Source organism: Mustela nivalis, assembly GCF_964662115.1.
Source record: "Mustela nivalis genome assembly, chromosome: 7".
In the NCBI taxonomy this organism is placed as follows: Eukaryota; Metazoa; Chordata; class Mammalia; order Carnivora; family Mustelidae; genus Mustela; species Mustela nivalis.
Window position 1 is genome coordinate 79077425 of NC_139026.1, and position 26529 is coordinate 79103953.

The 26529-nt window shown below is 37.9% G+C and overlaps 1 protein-coding gene across 1 annotated transcript in view; it reads left to right on the plus strand.

Moving 5' to 3' along the window:
* The first annotated feature begins 644 nt into the window (after positions 1 to 644).
* LRRK2 (leucine rich repeat kinase 2) overlaps positions 645 to 26529 on the plus strand; it is a 131945-nt gene continuing 106060 nt past the window's right edge. Inside the window, exons 1-11 of the mRNA XM_082740711.1 lie at positions 645 to 1264; positions 1521 to 1606; positions 6135 to 6244; positions 8812 to 8900; positions 11417 to 11551; positions 13901 to 14035; positions 17537 to 17668; positions 19867 to 19986; positions 20436 to 20575; positions 20669 to 20748; positions 22269 to 22375. Of these exons, the coding sequence (XP_082596837.1) occupies positions 1111 to 1264; positions 1521 to 1606; positions 6135 to 6244; positions 8812 to 8900; positions 11417 to 11551; positions 13901 to 14035; positions 17537 to 17668; positions 19867 to 19986; positions 20436 to 20575; positions 20669 to 20748; positions 22269 to 22375 (1288 nt within the window). The 5' untranslated portion in view covers positions 645 to 1110. The remainder of the gene's footprint in view (positions 1265 to 1520; positions 1607 to 6134; positions 6245 to 8811; positions 8901 to 11416; positions 11552 to 13900; positions 14036 to 17536; positions 17669 to 19866; positions 19987 to 20435; positions 20576 to 20668; positions 20749 to 22268; positions 22376 to 26529) is intronic.

The following is a 26529-nucleotide window of genomic DNA, read 5'->3' on the forward strand; positions in this document are numbered from 1 at the left end:
TAATTTTAAATATAAACAGAACAATATTGAGGTTTGTATCTTTCACCTTTTCTGGTTTTCTGCTTTCCTTCTTTCCTTTAATATACCCCGTGTTTCTCTTTAAAGGGCTCTGAGAACTGATTATTCTTTGGTGTGCCCCAATTTTCAAGACCCTACGGAGTGCAAATTCAAATTTTCAAAGGTGAGTTTTAGTGGACTTCAGGGCAACAGAGCTCTAGATAACCAAGTGAGGGGTAAAATTATTTGCTCCCCTACCAAACGCCACAGCAAGCACAGAAAAAAGCCTTTAGCTGGGCATATTTGGATTGCAAAAATCTCTCTCCATCCTTGGGGGGAGATTATTCATTTCCCTATAGGGGGAACTCTAAAGAACATGTTTTCCTAAAAGGGGCCAACTGGGCGGTGTCCTCCTTTCCCAACGCCCAGATTTCTATTCTTAGATCTGGAGATAGGCGGAGGCTTTCATTTTTTATTTTTCCTAGTTTGCAGACCCTCGGCGTGGCTGGAGGAGCCCAGGCGGGCGGGTCGGGGCGGGTGGCCCGCGGGGCTGCCGAACACGCGCCTTCTCCCGCCACGGCTGCGGCGATCCGGGCCTGGGGACTCGGCGGAGCGCGCTGAGTCAGTTTCTTCCTGCACGACTCCCCGCCGCGCCGCCGCGGCGAGCGGGATCCGGTCCCGGAGGCGGCGCTCTCCGGGGGTCGGGGAGCGGGCCTGCACCCGCGCGGGGGCCACGGTCACGGTCACGGTCCCCGGGGTTCGGCCCGGCTCAAGCCGCGACCCGCCGGCCCGCCCGGGTTGTGCCCGGCACAGCCCCACCTCGGTCGAGCCTCGCGCAGGCCCCTGAGCTCATTTTTGGAGCCTGGGTGGGGGAGGAGGAGGCCGAGGAGGAGGGCCGGGGAGAGGGAGGGCAGCGCAGGGCGGGGAGCCGCCGCCTTCCTCATAAACAGGCGGGCGTGGGTGCGGATGAGGCCGGCCGGGAGCGCTGGCTGCGGGCGGTGAGCTGTGCTCGTCCCCGCGAGCAGCGGCGGCGCCCCTGCCCCTGCCCCTGCCCCTTCCCCGGGCGGCCGGCCTTCGTGTGGGAGGCACGGTCGGTTTGGAGCAGAGTCCACCATGGCCAGTGGCAGCTGTCAGGGGTGCGAGGAGGAGGACGAGGAAACTCTGAAGAAGTTGATAGTCAGGCTGAACAATGTCCAGGAAGGAAAACAGATAGAGACCCTGGTCCAAATTCTGGAGGATATGCTGGTGTTCACGTACGCCGACCACGGTAATCATCCGCAAGGAAACTACTCCCCGCCCCCACCCCTGCCTCTTTTGCAAACTTTCTCCCTCGCACTTGGGAGTTGCACAAACCTGGACTCCTGAGAAAGCCGCAGACTCTCCACTCCTTAGGGCAGAAAGGAGCGGAGAAGTTTAGGAAGGTCTCGCGCTCACTTCTTTTGCTTCTTCCCCCCTGTTTCAGACCCAGAAGGGGTGCGTGAATCATGACTTTGCTTCTTTTCCCTCACCCCCTTCTTTTCCAGCCTCCAAGTTATTTCAAGGCAAAAAAGTCCACGTGCCTGTGTTGATCGTCTTGGACTTGTATATGAGAGTCGCTAGTGTGCAGCAGGTAAAGGAGTTGTTTTCATGTCGCCCATTCCCCCTTTCTCTTTGGAAATAGATGTTTTTCTGTCAGTTCTATATACCCAGAAGTTCTGGGTTGCTTCTGACTTTCCGCCTCACAAACCACAGACTGTGATTTTAAGAAGGAAGCGTTGTCAAATCATTATCAAATGTTAATGATGTAAAAGAGCCCACTAAGTGCTCCTTAATTGTTTTGTAGGAGTAAATTTGTACAACGCGCCTACAAGATATGATTGGTGGTGGGCGGTAAATAATCATGGGTTGGGATTTAATTCTCTTATTGGCTAGATGAGCTCATCAGCATCAGCATTTAACCAAATTATTCTAAGAATCTTACCAATGTACAGCATGTCCTAGAGATGACACCATTGTGAACAGTTTGGGAAAGGAGAATAATTAATAGTAATAAAAATTAATAATAATTAAATTAATAAAATGAAGTAACTGGCAAATTCTCATAGGTTTAAGGTTTCTTTCTTTCTTTTTTAACTTGAAAACAGATTTCTGGCCTTTAGCTATACCTTGTATTATCTAAAGAAAGTGATGTTTTACTATTCTCCTATAAGTTTATATTTGTATTTTTCAACTCTTTTCATATGAACTGAATATAAAAGTGAAACTTAGAACCTATACCATAGGAAACACAGACATTTGTCAAATACCTTAAATACATTTAAAAAAAGAGTCCTAACTTGTGATCTCTCTGTCAAATAAATAAATAAAATCTTTAAAAAAAAAAAAAGAGTCCTAAGCTGATAGTTAAGAATGATTTACAGTCAAAACAAATTACTGCCTAATATATTAACTTCCTTTGTAGATTTCTGAGGTTTAGAGAACTGAAATCAGTCATTTGCATGTTGGGTGCTGAAAGGAAAGAGAATTGAACTTTGAATTCTCTCAAGGTGTAGGCAGAAAGCCAGTGTTTCTTAATATTTACTGGAGAGCTCCACAGAAGAAAGAATTATCTGGATCTCTGAATCTGTGTCTAGCTACCTTCATCTTTATGTTCATCTCTGTATCCAGCTATGTCTAGTCTGGGTGAACCATATACCTAGTTTCTTTTATATAAGAACATTTATATTTGGGATAAATGGTTATTTAAATTTTTCTTACACGGAAATATTTCCCATCTGACTATTGATTTTCAGGGAGTTAGCAAACAAAATCATGAAAAGACGAGAGGCATGATAGAGGTACTGTTCCTTTTAGCATCCAGAGTCTGAATTTTGCCCATGAAATATGAGTCACGTTTGAGAGCTGGCCTATTGTGTTTGCTGCTCTCCTCCTCCATCATCCCTTCTTCCTTGCTTCTGCTTTGGTGTTCGGAAGTGCCTTGTCTGGCAGCCTCTGTTCCTTGGATTCCTTGCTTCCCCTGTTGGGGAATTCCCCTGTTGGGTGCCACTCAGTATCCCCAGGATCCTTGGAAGGCTTGGGTGTGTAGGGTCCAGAGGAGGTTGTGCTGAACTTGAGAACCCAGGGGAGGCTGGAACAGACCCACCACTTCATTCTTTGTTTTAGAAGCTGTCCAAGCCTAGACATGTTTGTCTGGAGCAGCTATGAATGTCACTTAGTATCTTGGCCCAGCATGTACCAGAGACAAAGTATGCAAAAAAAAAAAAGGAATTGTCTTTTGATTTGGTTATTTAATAGAACAGAATTATTCGTTTTAGCATCATACATGTATTGTCTGCAAAAGGTATTGTGTGTATTACATCATTGGATTCTCACTGGAACTTCACTGCCTTCTCAGAAATCTCTATGGACACTTTTAATCTTAGAGTCGAGTAGCTCATTTAGGACCATAGAGCTCATGACAGAGCCAGGACTCAAGTTTTTATGTACAAGTTTCATGTTTTCAAAAATCTCTTTCCATCACTCATTCTGAATCCACAAGCTGTTTGTGCAAGAAAGCAGTACAGTGGTTTGTTACAAATCCTGTGGCCATGCTAGCTACAACTACGTTATCAATTTTCATTATCACTGGTCTTATCAAAGGGATGTAGAAAGGGGTTCTCTTGACTGATATTTTAATGCTCCCCTTAAAGAAAGTGTGTTTTTTCTTCAGATTTCTTCATATTTGTGGTGTAACTACTATACATGTCCTTTAATGCTTTATATTTTGAGTTAGTTAGAAGTGCTGAATTAAAATTTCCAAATGATGAATTTAAGAGGGTAAGGTAAATTCAAAAGTAAATATTAAGGTTTCTTTCCAGAGTTTATTTCACATCTTATTTCAGACTCCCAGTCTGTATTTTTCAGGGTCTTTTAACATTTTACTAATGCTCTGTAATAAATGACAGTCTTTTGAGAACTGGTAGTTAGACTCGCTGTCTTGGAGTTTCCTTTTTCTGCCGTCAGCCCATCATTTCTCTCTGCTTCTCATTTTACATGACTTACCTCTATCCACAAATTTCAACCTTTGAAGTAAGAGAACGAAATAACTGAAAGTGACTGAATTTTTCTTTAACTCCTGGCCTCTTTGCCATTGTGCATTAATTAGATGCTTGAATCTCCAGAATAATTCTAATAACGTGAAACTGCCAATTTAATTGTATTATAACTGGGCGAGAGAGGAACTTTCTCCCTGAAAGATAAGCTATTAATTGAGTAGATTAATGGATCAGTTGTTCCCTCTGCTCTGCTGCCAGTGATTCTGTTTAATCATAAAGGCTCAGTTACCTCAGCCCTTTTGCAAAGCAATTACCGGTGCTGCTTCCTCACCAACCGAAACACAACAGGTTTTCTCCTTGAGTCAGTCATGCAGGTACAGAAATGCGTAGAGCATCCTTTGTGACTTGTGATTTATTTCCCACCGGAAGCTGTTCCAAATGTTATTTTCTTAAATACTTGGGGGGGAAAGTCTCGATGTATTTTATGAAAGCACGAAAATAGCTGGTTTCTATGACAGCTGGATTGTCAGTGTCTGTTCGGCTTACGTGGAGGAGGATGTCCTACTTAAATATAGGTAAAAATAGCTGTCAGAAATTGCTGCCTTTTCAGGCAGTTTGAAATTATGTAAAAGGATGTAATGACAGAGTAAAGCAATTCAGGCTTAATCCAGAAAAGATTCAGAAATCGTATTGTAAAGAGATCTTGTGTAATTATTTTCATCTTGTAAAGAAGCCTTTCTTTGTTCTTGGAAACAACAAACTTGTGTTATTATTCCTTACTGGATGCACAGAAATGCTCACCTCGTCATTCGGCTTTGTATCATTGGGCTCCACTTCAGCGTCAGGTCTTGTCTAGCAAAAGCCTTGCCCTGCAGTACTGTCCTCACCACCGGGCACCTTGCTCTCCTCACAGCTTAGTTCCCGAGGCTTCCATTTCCGTATTTTGAATTACCACGTTTCTCATTCCTTTGAAATCTGGCTCAAGTCCTACCTTTTCTGTATTTATCCTTCTCTGGGTAATTCTGACAGTGAATGCTGCTGTCAGGCTTCATATATCGGTGTTTATCACATATCCTACTTAGACACGTTTTCATTCATCTCTAGATGATACATATTTATACATTTTTTTATTTTCTTTGGGTTTTCTTTTATTCCTGATTATATCAAATCTAGTTCTGTAATACAATAGAAAGAATGGAAGATTCCTTAAATTTAGAGAGGAATATAAACAGGAAGAGTGAGTTGAATTTAATCTCTTGTTTGAAATGCAAATGCCATATTTTTTAAAAAGTTGTATTTTTAAAAATCGCATTTTTTTTCAGAAGAGCAACTTGTTCAAGATGGCATCATGTATAAACAGACTGAAAAAAGTTGTAATACAAGGCATCTGTGAGATCATATTTCATTTGGAAGTGGGAAAAAGTCTAGGGATATTTTTGGTGTCCACATCTTATCAACTCATATTTGGATGTTCTAAAGAAACCTAGAGGGACCCATTGAGAAATTCTACCCCCTCCCTTTCTTATAGTGTCTTTCTCTTTTTCCTGCACCAGACGTCACAATGGTCAGACCGTTCCTTTTCTCTCCCAGTCATTCTAGCTACCCTACCTGTGGAGCGGTCTTTACTTCACAATCAAAATTTCCAACTGTAGCTAACCCTCCATTCCTTTCCTTTTCTTTTTTTTAATTAAAAAAGTCTTTTTTAGCCTCTGTTCCTAACCACTTCATTTCCTTCCCTACAATTAAAATCTTAAGTATTTAGAAGAGATTCTGTCAGGTAGATGTGATTTAAAAATCTTGTACTTCATAATCTTGGTGTGTCCTCAAACTATTTTTTGTGTTTCATTTTATTTAATTTCTTTTATTTAGATAATAGGCACATCTGTTAAATTCATCATTCAGGGATGCTCTAATATTTTTTGTATGCCCTTTTGGTATGGTTTTTGGAGAAAGATGTATTTTAGACATATGACTTGCTTTCCTCAGTAGGCATTTTAGGATGTCATTTTGTTTTAAAATAATTATTTAAAAATAGGTAGTCACCTGTTCCAGTAAGAATGAAGAGACTGAATATGTTTGTTTAGCATGTTTAAAAATGTGAATATTTGCCTTTCTTGCTTTCAGGTGGGTTGGTCACTTCTTTGCAAATTGATAGAAATCTGTCCAAATACAATGCAAAGCTTAATGGGACCTCAGGATATTGGACATGATTGGGAAGTACTTGGGGTTCACCAGTAAGTATGATAGATACGTAAAAACAAACTTCATTAAGTGTTTATCCATACATATGACAACCCCACCTTTGATATATCATGTATTTGTAATTCAAGCAAATCTGGTAAAATTCTCTAAAATACAGATATTTTTTCTCAAGTCAGTGACTTACATTTATAGAGAGTTTTCTTTCAGTTCAGTAGTATATTATCTATTTGCGTTAGAAAACTGACATTTGAGGTAGAATGTCAGGTGCTATTATTATTTTAATAATATAATAATGCAGTCATACAGTTGGTTAGGTTGTAGATTTTTGATGACTACTTATGAATTCAAACCAACAAAAGTTTTTTTACTTTTTAATAGTATAACTGATACAAACTAATAGTTCTTAAAAATATATGGACACTAAAATTTAGACTGTAAGTCTAAAATTTAGTTCTGTAAGTCATAATTTAGAAGTTTATGCTTTACCGTCTTTAAAAGTACATAAGGAATAACCATAGAGGACACTGGGAGAAGGAGAGAAGTGAGTTGGGGGAAATCGGAGGGGGAGACAAACCATGAGAGACTGTGGACTCTGAGAAACAAACTCAGGGTTTTGGAGGGGGGTGGGGGTTGGGTGAGCCTGGTGGTGGGTATTAAGGAGGGCACATATTGCGTGGAGCACTGAGTGCATAAACAATGAATCTTGGAACATTGAAAAAAAAGTACATTTATATAGATATTCACACATATATATTTATGAGCTTAAACCACAGCTTTCAAAATGAAGAAAAAAGAGGAAATTACCTTTCAGCACATCTGCAGTCAAATCTTGATAGCTGTTTTCCCAGCTATGTTACTGTAATTTGCAACATAATGACTTTATAGATGAGACCACTTCTTTAGCCATAATTAGTTAAGAAAAAAGTTTTCTGAAGAAAAATGTGTTTCCAGGAAAATCATTTTTTATAACTTTTTCCTTTAACATTTAAAATTTACCTTTTCTTATTAATTTTAGGTGTTATTTATACCTACTGTGACTTTTCTTTACCCCAGAAAAATGAATACCTATTGCTTCCAATGACATATAGCTTGTAGGAAAACATATTTTGGACAAAATTAAATTTTACATCTTTGTATTGTTTATTAGTGTCACCATAATTGCAATTTAAACAAATTTAAATTGTTTGTTCATAGGTGAGAATATCTGTGCTTGTTTTTCCATCTTTGACGTTTAATACGTTGCTGTTCTTCAGTTTCCATGACTTAAAGAGTGTTTTGAAAAGAGCATATTTACAGTTAATGTATGTTGTCATCTCCAAACAATTTCTGAAACTCTATGAGTCACTTCTAAATGCTGCATTAAATGCAGCGTTTAAGGAGGAATGATATGAAATATAACTGTAAATAGGAATCGAAATGTTGTGTGTTCCTTGGTTTGGCTGAGGATTTCCAAAGTCCCCAAAGGTTAGCAATCTGTAAACTTAGGGAGTTTAAAAAAAACTCATCTAGTCATATCCTAGTAGAAACCCACCGTTCAAATTAAATTATGTAAACATTTCTGTAGGAAGTCTCATGCACTCATTCATTCATTTGGCCATGCATTCGCTCGTTTGCTCATTCATTCATTCATTCACCCTGTTCATCAAATATTTATTATACTCCTACTTTAGGCCTGAAGTGCTGTGAGCAAGATAGACAACACACTGCTTTCTGTCGTGGAGTATATTAGATCATTCCCAGCAAACGTTACTGAAAAACATAATCTCCCTGTATTCAAGGACTTTTTCCCACCAAAGGTTTACAGTGCTAAAGAAGAAATCTCATGTGGAGATGAAGTCAGGAATAGTGGGTATGATGCAGGGACAGGTAGGGCAACGTGGATTGGAAGAGAATTGACAGACCAGAAGGACAGGGCCTCTCAGTTCCTCACCTTGCCAATGGAGGCCATGTTTCTAGGGAATCTGTGGATGTCTCCAGGTTCTGTCTTCTTCAAGTGATGTAAAGCTAACCATCACTAGGTAGAAATAGACTAAAGATGGTATATTTTAGATACGGTTAACTCAGAGAGAAATTAAATGAATTTGAACTAACTGAATATTGTGATGTACTAGCTTCACTATGATAAAATATTGTCAATTTCTCTTTCAAAAAGAGTAAAAATCAATAATTTAAATATTCATATGGGTTCTTAATTTATATGTACAAGCTAACATTTTTATTGCATCTCTCTATATTTTAATATATCAACATGCATAGCATAATTCACAAGTTTATATCAGATATAAAAATGGGCTTGATCTCTTGATGTATATAATTCCTCATGATAGTTTAGATATGGAGTTGGGTGAAAGTAATTAATTGAATTTGAATATTCAGAGGAAAAAGTTTTAACTTTTTAACTGAGACATAATATTTCCCTCTTAATTGTTGTAAGTTTGGCTCAGTTTTAATGGAAGAAAAATGCACAAAAGCTTCAGTTTAGAGAATGAAATACAATGAGCTGAATAAAAATATAGGCGAGTGAAGCACAATACCTAAAAAAAGCAAACATTTAGGTATGATAATTCCCTCTTACCTTGATTTCTGTTTTTAATTACAGACTTATTCTTAAAATGCTAACAGTTCATAATGCCAATGTAAACCTATTAACCGTTGGGCTGAAGGCCTTAGATCTCCTTCTAACTTCAGGTAATACATGCATATGCATATTTTTAATATTGACTCAAATTTAAAAAGTATTTTAAACCACTGATCAAATGTGTTTTAATGTCTTTTTAAAATATAAGAATATAATGTGACTTAAATATCAGTGATTTCCAAAATTCTTTGTTTCTGTTTTTCCTCTTTTTTTTTTTTTTTAAGATTTTATTTATCCATTTGAGGGAGGGACAGGGGGCGAGGGAGAGAGAGAGAAAGTGCAAGAGCCTGAGCATGAGTGAGTAGGGGGAGGAGCAGAAGGAGAGGAGGGAGGAGCAAAGGTAGGGGAACAAGCAGACTTCATGCTGAGTACAGAGCCTGATGCAGGGCTTGATCTCATGACCCTGAGATGGTGACCTGAACTGAAAGCAAGAGTCAGACGCTTAACCAGCTGAGTCACCCAGGGGCCCCTCTCCTTATCTCTTTTCTTTATTCTTTTTCCCTCAAAAATGCCACCCAATGGCTCAGTGGGTTAAGCCGCTGCCTTTGGCTCAGGTCATGGTCTCAGGGTCCTGGGATCGAGTCCCACATCGGGCTCTCTGCTCAGCAGGGGGCTACTTCCCTTCCTCTCTCTCTGCCTGCCTCTCTGCCTACTTGTGATCTCTCTCTGTCAAATAAATAAAAAATAAAATCTTTAAAAAAAAATGCCACCAAATATCTTGGCCTTAAGCATCACCTTTATATATTATTACCAATCCTGATTTCTCTTCCCAGCTTTGCTCCTAAAATCTGGTCCCATGCATCATATTCCTATTTGCTTGTTGGCTGTACAGGTCCTTGTCATTATTATCTCTTTCTGCATTATATATCTTGATATGTTTTCTGTATGTTCTGGGGTATGACATAATAGTACTATTTTAAAAAAAACATAGCATTGTTTCTTGAATACTTGCTTCACCTGTAAAATACTTCACATGTTTTTAAAAATGTAATCTGCAAAACATCTCTTGAGATGGGTATTTGATCACAGTTTTCTAGTGAGGGACGTGGAAGCACGAAGAAGTTGCCTCCGCCTGTAAGTAGTAGAACGAGGGTCTGAGTCCACATATCAGGTTTTTTCCTTGAGGACACTTCTGCTTGGAGGATTATTGACCTGAAAACAAAAAGTCTTGGTATGATGCAACAGTTATGATCATTGCTGGGATGGACACTTGCTATTATGTAAGTTCTGAGAAGAAAGGCTGCTCACAGGAGAGCTAATCACAATGATAGGGAGTGGTTTTCCAGGAAACTGAAAGTTAATGAATTGGAAAATTCTCCCAACACTATAATATATTGAAATCAGCAATGTGCAGACAATTAGGAAATTTGATTGGAGGAAATTAGGAAATTGGGAAATATGTCTTGAAGAGACTGGTTAATTTAATATCTTTCAGCCAACATTGAGAATTTTGCACTGTTAGGGAGGTTTTTAATGTGTTTGAAGTTCATCTCAGATACTCATTAAACGTTAACTTGTAGGTTGTTTTCATTGTTTGGCTTGTTAATTAATGGATTTAATAGTTATTGGGCATTTACTGTTGTGCTGGCCTCTGGAGAACTCTAAGGCAGATGAGGCAAAATTTTTATAACATAGAAGGGCACAGTCCAATATAACTTTTTGCAATGAAGACCTTTCAGTGTCATGGCAAGTAGCCATATATGGCTATTGAACATGTGAAATGAGGGAAACCAAATTTTAATTTTATTTAATTTAAACTAATTTAAATTTAAGTTTAAAAAGCCACATGTGCTTAGTGGCTCCTGCATTGGACAGGACAGGGAAAGAAATAAAAATTAGTGTGAGAGGGGTGCGTGGATGTCTCAGATGGTTAAGCGCTGGACTCTTGATTTCCACTCAGGTCACAGACTCATGGGTTGTGGAAATCAGCCCTGCCTCAGACTCCACTCTCAGTGAGGAGTTTCCTTGAAGATTCTTAGCCTCCCTCCCTCCCCCCACTATGCATGAGTGCTTTTTCTTTCAAATAAAAGATCTTCAAAAAAATAATAATGTGAGAAATAATTTCAATTTATTTTTTTATTTTTTAAATATTTTACTTATTTATTTGAGAGAGAGAGTGTGTAAGCTGGTGGGAGACAGAGAATCCAAAGCAGAATCTGTGCTGAGTGCAGAGCCAGGGGCGGGGCTTGATCCCATGACTCAAGATCATGACCTGAGCCAAAACCAAGAGTTGGCTGGTTGACAGGGAACAGAAGAAGGCTAGCTAAAGGGTGCCTATGGAATATGCAGGTAGTGTTGTCTAAGAAGCAGATAGTAATATGTTTCAGGAGTTTAGAGCAAAGGGCCTTGGCTACAGGTGTTGATTAGGAATATAGACTTATAGTAAAGTGTACTGGGAATTAATTTCACTTAGAAAGATCACAGAAGTTGATAGGTCTCTCTGGGGTAATTAAGTGGTTTATCAAAAAGAAGAGTCCATAAACCATTCATAGTTCTCATGTAAAAATCAACACACTAAATGTTAAAACAGCTGTTTATCTGGGGCATTTTGTTCTTTTCAAAATAGGCAAAATCACTTTGCTGATATTGGACGAAGAAAGTGATATTTTCTTGTTAATTTTTGATGCCATGCGCACATTTTCAGCCAATGATGAAGTCCAGAAACTTGGATGCAAAGCTTTACATGTGCTGTTTGAAAGAGGTATTTAAAAATGTCATATTCTCGATTTTCATATTTATATAAGAAGCAAGGGAAAAGTGGAATATAATTATGATAATAAGATATCTAAAATTTTACTATTTATGAAGAAGTGGGGGCTGTCAGTCAAGGATAAATAATGGGGTTAATTCAGAAATATTGCTTGTTTTGTGGAATGAATTTCATTCATGGGTTACAAATTATGCAATTGTAGTAGACTTTCTTCCATTGCTTAACAAGACTTAAGGTTCACTTTGCAAACTGGATGTGTAGGTGTTAAGAAAGAAAAAATAAAACTGTGAAGTCAAAGCATAGATTAAATTTGGATTTATGATGTTGAGTCATCTTCAGGGATTTTAGAAATTGCTAAAGGCTCTGTATAAAGAACCAGGAGGTTTGCAGAGTGTCCCTTAGGAAAAAGACAAATATGTATTTTATCTCATGGGACTAAGATGGATAACAGAGATTATCATGTAATTTTGGAGTTGGTTGGAACTATTAGTCCTACCACTGGCTTGATGAGGGAATAGCTCAGAGAAGTGACACAAGCAACCTGCCCTGTGGGCACAGAGCTAGTCACCACCACTGCAGTCAATTTAGCACCATTTTCCGAGAGCTCTTTCTGCATCATTATGAGAACCAGTAGTGCTGGAGGTTTAGGATAAGAATAACTTACATGGGCTCTATCTCTATGTCAGTTTGCCGCCTGAGTTTCTGGCAGCTCCAGGAATTGAACAGATCAACATCTACTATTTAATTCTTGCCTCATTTCAAAAATACTTTAAACAGCTTACAGCTACTTACAATACACTAGAGAAAGAAGTGGACGAGGAAATGCGTGAAGGGAAAGTAATGTAAAAATAATGTAAAATAATTTACTAGTTACTTCAGGTCCTGTATAGTTGTCAAGGCATGGACCAGAAATCTGTTTCTCTGGTTCCTATCAAGCCAAGAAGAGTTAAACGTCGCCTGTTACAAAGTTACTTGAGATAAAAATAAACCCATTTATCAGGAGGAGTGATCAGGGTCGTGGGAGACCTGGGAAAATAACTCTTTCGGGCTTCCCTGGATGAGAAGATAGAGTACACACGTTTTATAAGGAGTATAAAGTGTATTCAATGAGAGAGACTCTATCAAGTGTCGGAACAGCATGGGCCTGGATCCCAGCTCTGATGATCAGGTTTGGCAGAGAAGAGGGTTTACTGTGAATGGAGACTCAAGGAACAGCACGTCTTTCGGGATATCTTCTATAAACAGTTTGTCTTGCAACTAACTAAGCTTTTGATAAGAACTTGGCAGAATTGAGTTTGAGGTTCCATGGTCTCACAGGTCTGTCATCTTCTGTGTTGCAGTTTAAGGGCACATTCTTATTCATGGAAGAAAGGCTCTCTGACCAGATGGGACCCATCCAAGACATATGGAGAAGGACCAGGGAATGTTAAAACGGAGCTCTTATTCAGTAGAAATAGTATCAGTACTGACAACATTTTGATTATAAATAGAGTAGAAAAAATTTCTGAGTTTTCTAGGACTATCAAGTTCCCTGGGACTTACTAGCACCTGTAGAGTGAATTTTCAAAATTTGAAAGTATACTGTGGAAACTGCTCAATAAAACGAGAAAGTTCCATGATACTCCTCACTTATTAGAAGAACCTAACCAATTTCATGTCATTTTATATCATATCATTGATATCAAGTTGAAAAACAAAAAAGTAATGCTGATTATAATGTTTTCCAGCATTTTTGTCTGTGCCATTCTCAGGTTACAAAAGACCAGATTTGTATACATGTTTTTGAGCTACCCACCCAATAAAATGACTCCAAATGGAACTCATTGGCTTGATTACAAAGAATTTAATTATGAAAATTTATAGTAATTTCTGATGAAATCAAGGCCATTGAGAGAGAGTACTTCAAAGTCCAATTACTTGTCCTCTGCTGAAGTTCACCCCTTTTGAACTGAGCTGCCTTTCAACAGTGTACCATTAACCACTCCTTTTTAAGTATTGTGATCTATTCACTTGCAGAAGGGTATCTTTATTAGTCATTGGTCAGTTTCCCAAAGGAAATTATAAATAACTTTGTTTTTCTGAGGATTGTTTGGTCACTAACACTTTTACATTTTTTAAAACACTAAACTAATATAGATTAAAAAGAAATTCTTTTAATCTCAGTAGCTTTTCCCCCCATTATAAAATCTTTAGGAAGAGTTTTGCTGAAATATGCATCTTTAATTCTGTCTGTTGTATTTACTGTGTCTCATACAATTAACATGAATATTGTGTTTTTAAGTAATTAAATTTTTATATCATCTTTAAGCCTTTTCAGTATTTTGTCTCTCATCCTTCTAGTTTCTGAGGAGCAGCTGACCGAATTTGTTGAGAATAAAGATTATATTATCTTGCTCAATGCATTAAAAAATTTTAAAGATGAAGAGGAAATTGTGCTTCACGTCCTGCACTGTTTACATTCCCTAGCAATTCCTTGTAAGTACCCCATGTGCATGATTTCTTTTTTGTATATGAAAAATTATAATATATCTCCTTTCTGAGTACATTTTAAAAATATTTTTTATTATGTAGAAACTTGCAGATGGGAATCCCATTTATTTATTTATTTATTATTTATTGATACTATACTACAGCTGGCTCAGGACTTGGTGCTGGGAAACAGTAATGGAATATATAGACAAGTTTCTTGCCTTCTCAGAGCCCATGGTACTATACCAGATATGGACAATATAGGTGACTACAATGTATTAAAAGGCAAGTATTGGCAGAAGTACCTGGGGTTATGAGAAATACAAGAAGGGAGGCAATGTCTCTTAGAAGAGACTTCAAGGATGAGAGCTTCATGTGTAGGGATGCCTGGGGTGAAGTGCTTACAGAACGTCCCAGGCAGTGAGCATTGTTTTATGTCAAGATCCTGGAGCAAGAGAGAGTATAGTGCCTTCGAGAAGATAAAAATAGCTAGTATCTGAAATCTATGAAGAATTTATCAAACTCAATATCCAAAGAATAATCCAGTCAAGAAATGAGCAAAAGTCACGAACAGACATTTCTCCAAAGAAGACCTACAAATGGCCAACAGACCCATGAAACAATGTTCCACATTCCTTGGCATCAGGGACATTCATATAAAAACCACAATGAGATACCACCTTACCCTTGTCAGGTGGCTAAAATTAACAAGACAGGGAACAATGGATGTTGGCAAGGATGCAGAGAAAGGGGAACCCTCTTATACTGTTAGTGGGAATGCAAACTGGTGCAGCCATTCTGGAAGACAGTATGGGGGTTCCTCAAAAAGTTAGAAATAGAGCTACCCTACATGACAGTAATTGCCCTGCTGGATATTTACCCCAAAGATAAAAATGTGGTGGTCTGAAGGGACATGTGCATTCCAATGTTTGTAACAGCAATGTCCACAATAGCCCAACAAAGATGTCCATTGACAGATGAATGGATAAAGAAGATGTGGAATATTGGGTGCCTGGGTGGGTCAGTGGCTGAGCATCTGCCTTCGTCTCAGGTGATGGTCCTGGGGTCCTGGGATCGAGTCCCACATGGGGCTCCCTGCTCGACAGGGAGTCTGCTTCTCCCTCTTTCACAGCCCCTGCTTATATTCCCTCTCTCACTATCTCTCTGTGTCAGATGAATGAATAAAATCTTAAAAAAAAAAAAGAAGATGTGGTATATATATATATATATATATGCAATGGAATACTACTTACCCCCCCACACACAAAGAAATCTTGCCATTTGCAATAATATGGAGGGAACTAGAGGGAATCACACTAAGCGAAATAAGACAATCAGAGAAAGACAATCATCATTATGATCTCACTCATATGTGGAATTTAAGAAACAAAACAGAGGATCATGGGGAAGGGAGGGAAAAATAAAACAAGACAAAATCTGAGAGGGAGACAAATCACAAGAGACTCTTAATCATGGAAACAAACTGAAAGTTGCTGGAGGGGAAGGGGGTGAAGGGATGGTGTAACTGGGTGATGGATGTTAAGGAATGCCCATGATGTAATGAACACTGGGTGTTACATACAACTGATGAAACACTGAACTCTACCTCAGAAACTAATATTACACTTAACAGGTTAATTAATTGAAATTAAATTAAGAGAAATAATAATGAAAAAAAGAAGATAAAAGTAGTTTAATAAACAAGAGTGTGTGTGCGCGTGCATGTGTGTACACGTGCCTATGTCCAGCCCCAAGCGTCTGCTTGTGTGTTATTTAGGGGAGGTGGGGGCCAGGGCTTGATGACAGTCAGTGGATGAGACTGGAAACAAGCAGATCTTGAAGGGCTTGACAAAACCACAGGATGAAGTTTGAACTTTATACTGATTCTTGTTTAGCATTTTCTTGATGCTTGAAATCTAGGCACTTTTATCACAAAAAAAAGTACAGATAAGAAGGAATTAATTTGCTGTGTATATTAACAGTGACAAAATCATGCTTCTGAATTTACTACTTTTGTTTTATAAGTGTACATGAGCATTTCGCATTTCATGGATTACCTATGTGAGTTCGTACAGGATATACACACGCATTTATTTTGTGATGTTTTCATCTTCTCACACGTGAAGTTGTGAGGATTAAATGGTTAAATAATTTGAAAAATGCAGAATAGTACCTAGTATGTAGTAAGTGTAAAGATATCAACAGTGTTATGTAATTTGTACTTCCTACCTTTGTACTATAGTGTAGTAAGTATAATATGCAACATGGTTTCAGACATGGAAGTCTGATGTGAGTCTTCAGTAAAAACTCAATCCTATTGTGAAAGGATGCTCTTTCTTTGTGATTGTTATGAAATCCATCATTTTCTTATCCATGGGAAATTGAACATTTGAAAGCAGATGGGGCTGCACTGTTACAGAGAATGGACATACTTTAAAATTTCCGAGTCATCCACTGTCAACAAACTGAATATATTTTTCATTTTATTTTTCCTCAGCTATATTTATACATTTATTTATTTGTTTTGGGCTGGCTGCTTTGAAATTCACTGTTTTCCACCCACATCTGACATAACTGCAGTGAAAAATGTGTTGATTCAGAATGCAAAGGTCAAAGAAAGTAGCAACTGAAAATAAGAAAAATGAAATGTTTTAAACACTGAGTCTAATTGAATGATTTTGGATTTTGAGTCTTAGGGCAACTCATGTCTGCTATTCTGCGTGAAAGCAGACAATTATTTTCAGAGGCTGTTTCCTTTCATTTTAACACATTTTCCTATGCTCAGTGCTCTTTAAAATACAACTTAAACATTAAAAATACATTTTTGGAAAGACTGCTAGTTAGTTTGGTTACGCCAAAAAAGATAGAAAAATGTTTTGTAAACACTTTCTTTTGTTTGTTTTAATAATCCACATTTCATTTAGAAATGTAAATTAGTTTTTCACATGGGCCCATACACTCAGTCTTTCTGTTGACCAACTGCCTTAGTCTCGTGTTCCCAGCCTCCTCCATGCTTCTTCCCATCTACCTCAGCCTTCAGGAAGCTTGGTTTTGCAGCCCAGGACGCTGGCTGCTCTTCTGCTGTGCTTTAGGAAAGGGCAGGAAATAAGTCATAGCTGATTTCAGCTGTTCTGTTATGTGACATGATTTTGATTTTCTTTTTGTTGGGTCAGTAAAAGGAGCAATGCATTATCCAATGGAGTAGTGCCTCATTAAGGAATAGGCTCCAAATTCACTTATTTGAAAACTTACGGCCAAGACATTACATTTTCAGACTTACATAAACGCACTCTCAGTTATCCCTTAATGCTAGAGAAGAGTCCTAAATCCTATTATATGAGAATGAGCATAGTGGTTTTTACAGCTATTTGACAGAACATGATACTTAAATTTGGAAGTACAGCCTTTACGCTGACATTTATTTACAAAATGTACAAGAGGTTTTTGTATGTCTCTTTCAGATGGGAAATTACTACCTTTGGATAATTATTATTTCTTTAAATTTAGGCAATAATGTTGAAGTCCTCATGAGTGGCAATGTCAGGTGTTATAATATTGTGGTAGAAGCCATGAAAACATTCCCTGTCAATGAAAAGATTCAAGAAGTGAGTTGTTGCTTGCTCCATAGACTTACATTAGGTGAGTTATAATTCTTGGTTAATTTATTATCATGGTCCATATGATTTAAGTATACATAGCATATGTATATTGTATGTTGTTAAGTAGCATATTGACATACACTGATGGAAATATTGTAAAATAGCAAACTGTTCTGCCATGCTTAGAATTTTAAAAGCAGTGGCAAAAATTGATGTGCGTAATGTAAGAGAAGTCTTATCTTATTGTTAATGGTATATGTAAAGTATAACTGTATCAATATATACACAAAAGAATAAAGTCTGACATGTACAAAAAATGTAGCACAAAGCAGAAGAATTCCCCAACCAATAAGTCATTACCATTGCTGGTAAAACTACTCTGGGCTACATCTTTTCCCTGCTTTCTCTTTAGAGTTAATGTGATCCAGTATTAAAAATCCATTAGCTTAATCTTCAGATAAGGGTGCTTTTCTTTTTTTCCTCATTTATGTCTTAATACATTATTATATGTCCTATGTAGTGACTAGAGAATTTATTGCCTTTTCACTGTTTCAGGAAAAGCTTAATTTTCTCTTCCTAATTAAAATAAAAACCCCAAGCCAATGAATAAGTATTTAGCATTTTGTCAAATTATGTAACCTAATTATGGGTTTAATGCATTTGAAGGCCTTATATAATTTGCTGTGTATTTTCTTTTTTTTAAATATATTTTTAAAGACTTTATTTAGTTGATAGAGAGAAACACAATGATAGAGGGAACACAAGCAGGGGGAGTGGGAGAGGGAGAAGCAGGCTTCCACTGAGCAGAAAACCCAATATGGGGCTGGATCCCAGGACCCTGGGATCATGACCTGAAGCCAAGGCAGACGCTTAACAACTGAGCCACCCAGGTGCTGCATTCTCTGTGAAATTTCATATAAATTTTCTGAAAGTAGGAGAAGGTCAATATCACTGGTATTTGCCCAGAATCACACAGTTGGTCAACAGTAGAGCAGTTGTTGGCAGTGGCATGGTAGGGGAAAAGAAGGTGAAGGGACAATCCAAGTTTAGATAAATTGGTAAAAGTAGAAGAGAATCTTTTGAAATAACTTTCCAAGACTAGAGATCATTAAGGGCGGGGAGTATGTCTGTTTCGTGGGTGAATGTGAGAGAGGCAAGAACATACAAAGTTGTCGATAAAGAAGAGCTATACCTAATTAAACTGCCTTTTGATTTTGAAGCCATTGATTACTATTTAGTGTGGGCTTTAGGCTTTTCATAATATAGGATCTTTTCCAATCCTGGCTTTGTGTCTCAAGGATCATTTAATTACACTTATACTTAATTTATTTACATTTAATTACATTACATTACACTTAATTACACTTACAGCTAAATAGGAGTATAGCATGCACACAAAGCTGGGGGAGGGGTGCAGAGGGAGAGGGAGAAGCAGACTTTCCATTGAACAGGGAGCCCAACAAGGGTCTTGATCCCAGGACTCTGAGATCATGACCCCAGATCATGACCTGATTATGACTGAGCCACTCTGGCGCCCCTCCTTTTTACTTCTAGAAGGAAACTGTTGACTGTTCACAAGTTAAAATAAGCTTAAATGAAAGGAGGCATGTATATGTGGAATATCATTTACAAATTCTTTCCTCATAAGGATTTAGATTTTTAGGTGATGTATTGATTCTCAGAAAAGAGAATGTAGAAAGGGGTGAGCTTCTTCCGGTTTGGGTTGGAAGGAGTGAAGTATTCTCTTATTATTTTATTTTCCTCGGATCATCACAGATAAGATCAAGTAATATGTGCCAATGAATTTTCTGAGCAGCATTTCTTTAAGTGAAAGAAGGGTTCAGCAAAAGTGATTAGTAACAAGGGAGGTTTCCTCCCTCTAGGAAATCAAGCTATTTTGTACAACGAATACTGTAGTCCCATGCATAACAGATACCTCATTGTTTTATATGATAATGACATGAGAAGGAGTGAAAGAACACAAAGTTAATGTAATCCAAACATATCACTATTTTTGCTCTGTCAGTTCCATTGTCTAAGATAATTAAATGACTTCATGAAATAAAGTTTCAAACCTTTATGCAATCATATTAAGCTATCTTAATTAAATTAATATATATCTAATGTTATTAAAAAATATTCACACTTCATATTTATTGATCTAAGTGCTGTTGTATAATTCAAGGTAATTTAAGTTCCACGGATGAGAATTCAGCTAATCTCTCACTTACCTTTTAGGTAATTTTTTTAATATTCTGGTGTTAAACGAGGTACATGAGTTTGTGGTGAAAGCCGTGCAGCGATATTCAGAGAACGCCACGTTACAGATTGCAGCACTCAGCTGTTTAGCGCTCCTCAGTAAGTAACTATACTCAAAAGGAAATTCTTACAGCTGCATTTGATCTTAATTGTGAACATTATAAAAGGCATCATTATAACAAAATCATATTTGGAGAAGGAAATCATTAAATGGCTTCTCTGTCCTAATGTAATCCATTCTCTAATAGAAGATACTTTCAAGGGAACTAACAGTTGTGATAAGTATACCCTTCCCACTTTGTAGATGAGTAAATACTTTGTTATTGGGCAGCTAATCCCAATTAATCTTCCTTTAGTCTATTAGATTTGTTTGGTAGTCTCTTCCTCATTTGATGGAATAGCAGTATTCTGAGGTGTGTTATATATTTATATAATGAACTAAGGCCACAACTAAGGAATACCTCAATTTGGTCATAATGTTTCAAAATACAGACTTCACAATGGTCATTCAAACTGTAAGTAAGTCATATACTGATATTTTTTTCAAGCTGAGACCATCTTCTTAAATCAAGACTTAGAGGAAAAGAATGAGAATCAGGAGAATGATGATGAGGAAGAGGATAAATTGTTCTGGTTGGAAGCCTGTTACAAAGCATTGACATGGCATAGAAAGAACAAGCATGTGCAGGTTGGACTCCTTCATAAATATTATAGTTATTCAAAATTATGCTTGTGCAATCATATATGTTTTGACAGATTTCTTTTTTCTCCCCTGATCCAGGAGGCTGCATGCTGGGCCCTTAACAATCTCATTATGTACCAGAGCAGTTTACATGAGAAGATTGGAGATGAAGATGGCCAGTCAGTAGTTTTGATTTTATATGATAGAAAATTTTTGTTACATTTTTAATTGATCCATATAAAATATTGTAACTGCCACTTTTATTGTTAGAAATATTTTTTATATAGGCCTATATGTTTCAAGTGCTGACACAAAATAGTAGTGTATATACAATATTTTGATCCCTGATGAGTTGGAGAGTTGCTATCTAATGAGTCATTCAGAAGTTAGGAATCACTGAGAAAAAAATCTATTGGTTTTCTAGCTGATCATTTAAAAATGCTATGTTAATTAACGTCAGGTGACAGAAATGGCAGAGCCATCTGTGACCTTTTCTGTTCCAGTGACTAGCTAGCAGGTTGTCAATATTGGGAATGAAATGTGGTCAGAGGCCTCCTTAGTGATTCCTCACTTGACGTTGCATTGTTGACCTTGACCTGACTTCTCTTGAGAGGGATATTTGTAAGTGTCAGCTCTCAAGGAGGCTTTCTAAAGGAGTGTAAGTCAAGCCTCATAAAACCAGCCCTCTTTCTCAAAGAAACCAAGTGTAGACAGGAGTTTTGTGTATATCAGGGTTATTTCATGGCCGCGAACCTTTCTGCTTTATGGAAATGCTTATGTTTTCCCTGGGTATGCTCTTGCTTTTAATGACTTTTGAATGACTTATCTTGGAAACTTAAATAGTAATAGGTTACATCTCAAATCCTGAAAATCTGTTTGTATCGTGACCCATTGCCAACCTGGAGAGAATTAATAACACAGATGCTATTTAATTATATATCTCCATTTTGGAAGGAAACAGTAATTCTTTTGAAAGCTGTATGTTAAATCAGCATCATAATCTACTTTGAGCAATCTTTTTAAGAGGTTAGGTTCATGGTGCAGTTTATAAATCTCAGCTCACAGTACACTGATTCCTCAATATCCATAGGAGAACTATAAAACAAATACTTTATTAAAAGAAAATATATTATGCTCTGCACTTTTAAAACTCCTGATGCTTTTTTTTCTTTTCTTATTTCTATTATCTTCTTTTTCTCACTTCATTTTTTTTTTTTTTACTCTTAATATCTCTTTATATACTGGCTGAGCCTTACCCCCCTACTGCTTATCAGATTTGAAGAGAGAGAGAAATACTGATTTATTAGTATTTAGTGGATTTGAGCTATCTTTTTTTTTTTTAAAGATTTTATTTATGTATTTGACAGAAAATGAGAGATCACAAGTAGGCAGAGCAGCAGGCAGAGAGAGAGGGGGAAGCAGGCTTCCTGCTGAGCAGAGAGCCGATGCAGGGCTCGATCCCAGGACCCTGAGATCATGACCTGAGCGGAAGGCAGAGGCTTAACCCACTAAGCCACCCAGGTGCCCCTTGAACTATCTTTTAAATATAAAACAATTTAATTATAATTCACTCTTATAAGTGGAGGTAGATTCAAATGTTGTTTATATGTCTCTGTTTGTTGTTAGATTAGACAATACATGAATTTTGAACTAATTATTAAAAAGATTACCATTAATACTGTGATTGAATTTGTGAAAGGTTCCCAGCTCATAGGGAAGTGATGCTTTCCATGCTGATGCATTCTTCATCAAAAGAAGTCTTCCAGGCATCTGCAAATGCATTGTCGACTCTGTTAGAACAAAACGGTAAGGGGTGCACCATTTTTTAATATGAGGAAACACATTTTGTATTTTTTTAAATTACAAAGACAGTACATTATAAAAATTCAAATATGTAGATTTGTGTATCTGATATATAGAGCTATTTATATATAGGTAAAAGGATAAAGAAGGAAATAAACATTTTGATTTTTTCCCCTGAATTTCTATGTGTGTACTTACCTGTGGCATATACTATATATTTTCTATTTTTTGCAGAAATGGGATAATACTGATAATTTTATGAGCAGATTTTATATGTTTTCTTTTATTGTGCTGACAAATGTAAAATTTCATAACATTTTTAATGACAGTGTAATTTCCCAGTGTGCACCTAGATCCTATTTCATGAACCAGTTTCTCATTGATGGACTTTTACCTTGTGTTGAGTGGGATTTTTTTTTTTTTAATTTTTTGGTACCAAATGGCCACTTTTTTCCATTTTCTTAAATACACTGTTTCTGTTATTTTTTTAAAAGATTTTATTTATTTATTTGACGGACAGAGATCACAAGTAGGCAGAGAGGCAGGCAGAGAGAGAGGGGGAAGCAGGCTCCCTGCTGTGCAGAGAGCCCGATATGGGGCTTGATCCCAGGACCCTGAGATCATGACCTGAGCCGAAGGCAGAGGCTTTAACCCACTGAGCCACCCAGGCGCCCCTCTGTTATTTTTTTAAGGAACACTTTCTAGATAATGCAATGAGTGGAGAGGTTTTCACCATTCTAAAGTCTAGCAAAATTGTCCTTTACATGTAAGTATTCTAGTTTTCCTTTGTTAAGGAGACAAAAATGGCTATTATACCTTTGGAAAGACTCTGAGTTTTAAAATTGAGGCTCTGGCTGTTGAGATTCCAGGCCCCCATGAACAGGAAATACTGCCAGAAAATCCTGGGAGAAAACTCATCAGAAAGGCATTGGGACTTGGCAGCTCTTGCAGGGTATTTTTGGAGCGAGCAAAATAGAGAAAAACATGCAAAGCTGGAAAAAGAGACCGATGCTAACACCACCTGTTAGTAGAGAACCTGCATAGAGTGAAAGGAATCCAGAAACCACTCCATGCATGTTTCTGCTGTTATTTAAGTCAAATCAAATAATTTCTTCTTCCTCTTCCTCCTTTCTCACTCCACCTCTCAGATGGCACTTTAATAAAAAACTTGAGCAGGCAAGAGCCCTTACAGAGAGACAGGGGTTGCCCTCTGGGATGATGAGTCAGAGTAGGAGTGGTAGAAAAGGGAATTGCTGTCCTTAAGTCTCCCATCTACTGTGCAGAAGCCTGAATAGGATCTCATTCCTGAACAGAAGACCAGACTTGGTTGCTTTTGTGTGGCCCATCTAGGGCGCATCTAGGAGAGGAGAGTAACCTTGACCATGTACATATGTTGTGTTGGTGCTGCAATTTTTCACCCCAAGGAAATCTTGAACATGCCAACAAAATAACTAGTATCTGAGGATTAGTTACATTTGGAGTCAACCATGTTGACTCTTTGTTCAGAATCAGTTCCCTGCTCTTCCTGGTTTCTTACCTCTTTGTTCTTGGCCACTTGCTGGCTAAACTGTACTCAGGTCCCTTGTATTGTTCTTGGAGTTCTGCCTTAGGAGAATATTAAGAACTGAGCAGCTCTGTCACCACCCTCTGTAGGCAACTTCTCATTGAATGACGCTTGGGAACATTGGATATGCAGGGCTGGCTGTGGTTTTCTAGAAAAATGACTGGACTGGCAGGCAGAAGAACTGGTTTCTGCCATGGTGTTACCCAAGCCAAAGCTTGAACATCTTGTGTGACGATTTCCTCATTTAATCAATTAATTAATGCAGTTAATGTTTACTGAGCTGCAGCCAGACAGTGATCTCGGCCTTTGGGATATATCAGTTAAATACAATACTCCCAGGTTCAGGGAGCTTAAACTCTAGTGGGAAAGACAGATACTAAGACTAAATAAAATATATGATATGTGAGGTAGCTATGAAGAAAAATGAAGCAAAGGAGGAGTATATGTGTTAAGGGTCAGAGGAGATAAAAATGGTGACAAGGCAACCAGGAAAGAAGATGAATATTGACCAAATAGCCAGAGGAAGTTGCATGTTATTATTGGATCCTTAAGGCAGACAACTGATGCTAAAATGGAGTGGGAGAGGTCAGGAGTATTGTATAGATATATGGTAAATGAGATAAGATGTCTAAAGTGTTCTGTAAACTCTGAAGTGACTCCATGATGTAATTTCTTCTAATGTTTGACGAAATTTCTATTCTCAGTTTTTAAGTTCAATTTTTAAGCCAAAAGTTAGGTTAATGTCCAGGACAGTGGTTCTTAATGTGTGGTCCCCGGGACATTAACATCTCCGGGGAGCTTGTTAAAAATGGAAATTCTAGGACCCATTCAGACCTGCTGAACCACAAACTCTGGGTTTGGGACCCAGCATTCTGTGTTTCAGCAGGCTGTCCAGGGGGCACTGATGCTTTCAGCCATTTGAGAACTGCCAGACTAGAGGGACCTCCATCTTTTAAAGGATTCCCTTGGTTAGGATTTAGCCCCTTTAGCAGGGGCTGTTAAAACTTCCGACATGACCAAGCAGAATAACCAACTCATCATATTTTAATGTGTGATATTCTGGGTGTTTTTAAAAGGTATGATTTTCTCAGATTTGGGCAGTATTTTAGAAAGTGTACATCAATTTCACTTATTCCTGAGTTTTCCCTACTTTCTATCATTTCTTCCTTTCCCAGTTTGAGGTTGGTAACCCATTCTCAAAGTGCAACTCTTTTGGGGATGCCTGGGTGGCTTAGTTCGTTAAGTGACAGCCTTCTGCTCAGGTCACGATCTTGGTGTCCTGGAATCGAATCCTGAATTGGGCTCCCTGCTCAGCAGAGTCTGCTTCTCCCTCTGAGCCTCCTCTCGCTCTCTCATTCTCTGGCTCCCAAATAAATAAATAATCTTTAACAACTCCCCCCCCACCACCAAATACAGCTCTTTTTAAACTTAGGATGGGGTTATGTTTGGTAAACTCATTTGTAGGTTGAAAATATTGTCAGTTAAAAATGCATTTAATACATCTAAACTACTGAATATCACAATTTAGCCTACCTGAACTGAAATGTGCTCAGAAGACTTACAGTAACCTAGAGTTGGGCAAAATCATCTACCACAAAGCCTATTTTATAATAAGGTGTTGACTATCTCCTCTGATTTTTCGAATACTGTATTGAAGGTGAAAAACAGAATAAGAGGTATTGAGTGTTCGTTAAGTATATTGTTTATTCACTCGTAATTTTGTGGCTCGCTGCCACCGCCCAACATTGAGGAAGAGTATCATACCACACATTGTTAGTCCAGGCAAAGATCAAAATTCAAAATTTGAAGTATGGTTTCTAACTGTATATGTATCATTTTCACACCATCACAAGGCTGAAAAATCACAAGTTCACCTACCTGAAGTTGGGACTCTCTGTGGTACTTAAGTTAACACTATGTAAGTTCCATTTCCTGCCACTTTCAGAGTGCTAAATTACAGTGTGTAATGTTGGAATTGGCATTTACATAGAGTCTTCAAGACAATTGAGATTTATATGGAAACTTCAAGATAATGAATTTGCATTTAGTGAAAAAAGTCTATTACAAAGAAAAAAAATATTCTGTAATCATTGTTGGGATGTAGTTACTTTCCCACATATAGTTTAAGTTAGTTATAAAGCATATCTGTATTTCTTTTTTTTAAAGATTTTTTTTATTTATTTGGGGGGGTGGGGACATGAGCAGGCAGAAGGAGAAGGAAAGGGAGAAGCAGACTTCCTGAGTCTGTTTGAGCAGGGAGCCCAACTCAGGGTTTGATCCCTGAGCCAAAGGCAGATGCTTAACTGACTGAGCCACTCAGGCACCCCCTTATCTGTATTTCTTAATTTTTGGCATTTCTTTGTGAAATTATGTAATTATTCTCTCTATAAGTGCTTTCCATCCCTTTGCACATGATGGCATACATGGAAAGAATAATGTTTGTGCAGTCCACTGAGATAAATGTAGAAGGTAACTCAAGGCTGAAGGCAGCCCAGCATGGTCACAGCCCTTGTCTCACTCCACTCCCCCTGTCCCCCAGGATCTGAGAGATGGTCAGTATCTACATGCACCTGTAACTGATTCCCAGCTCACT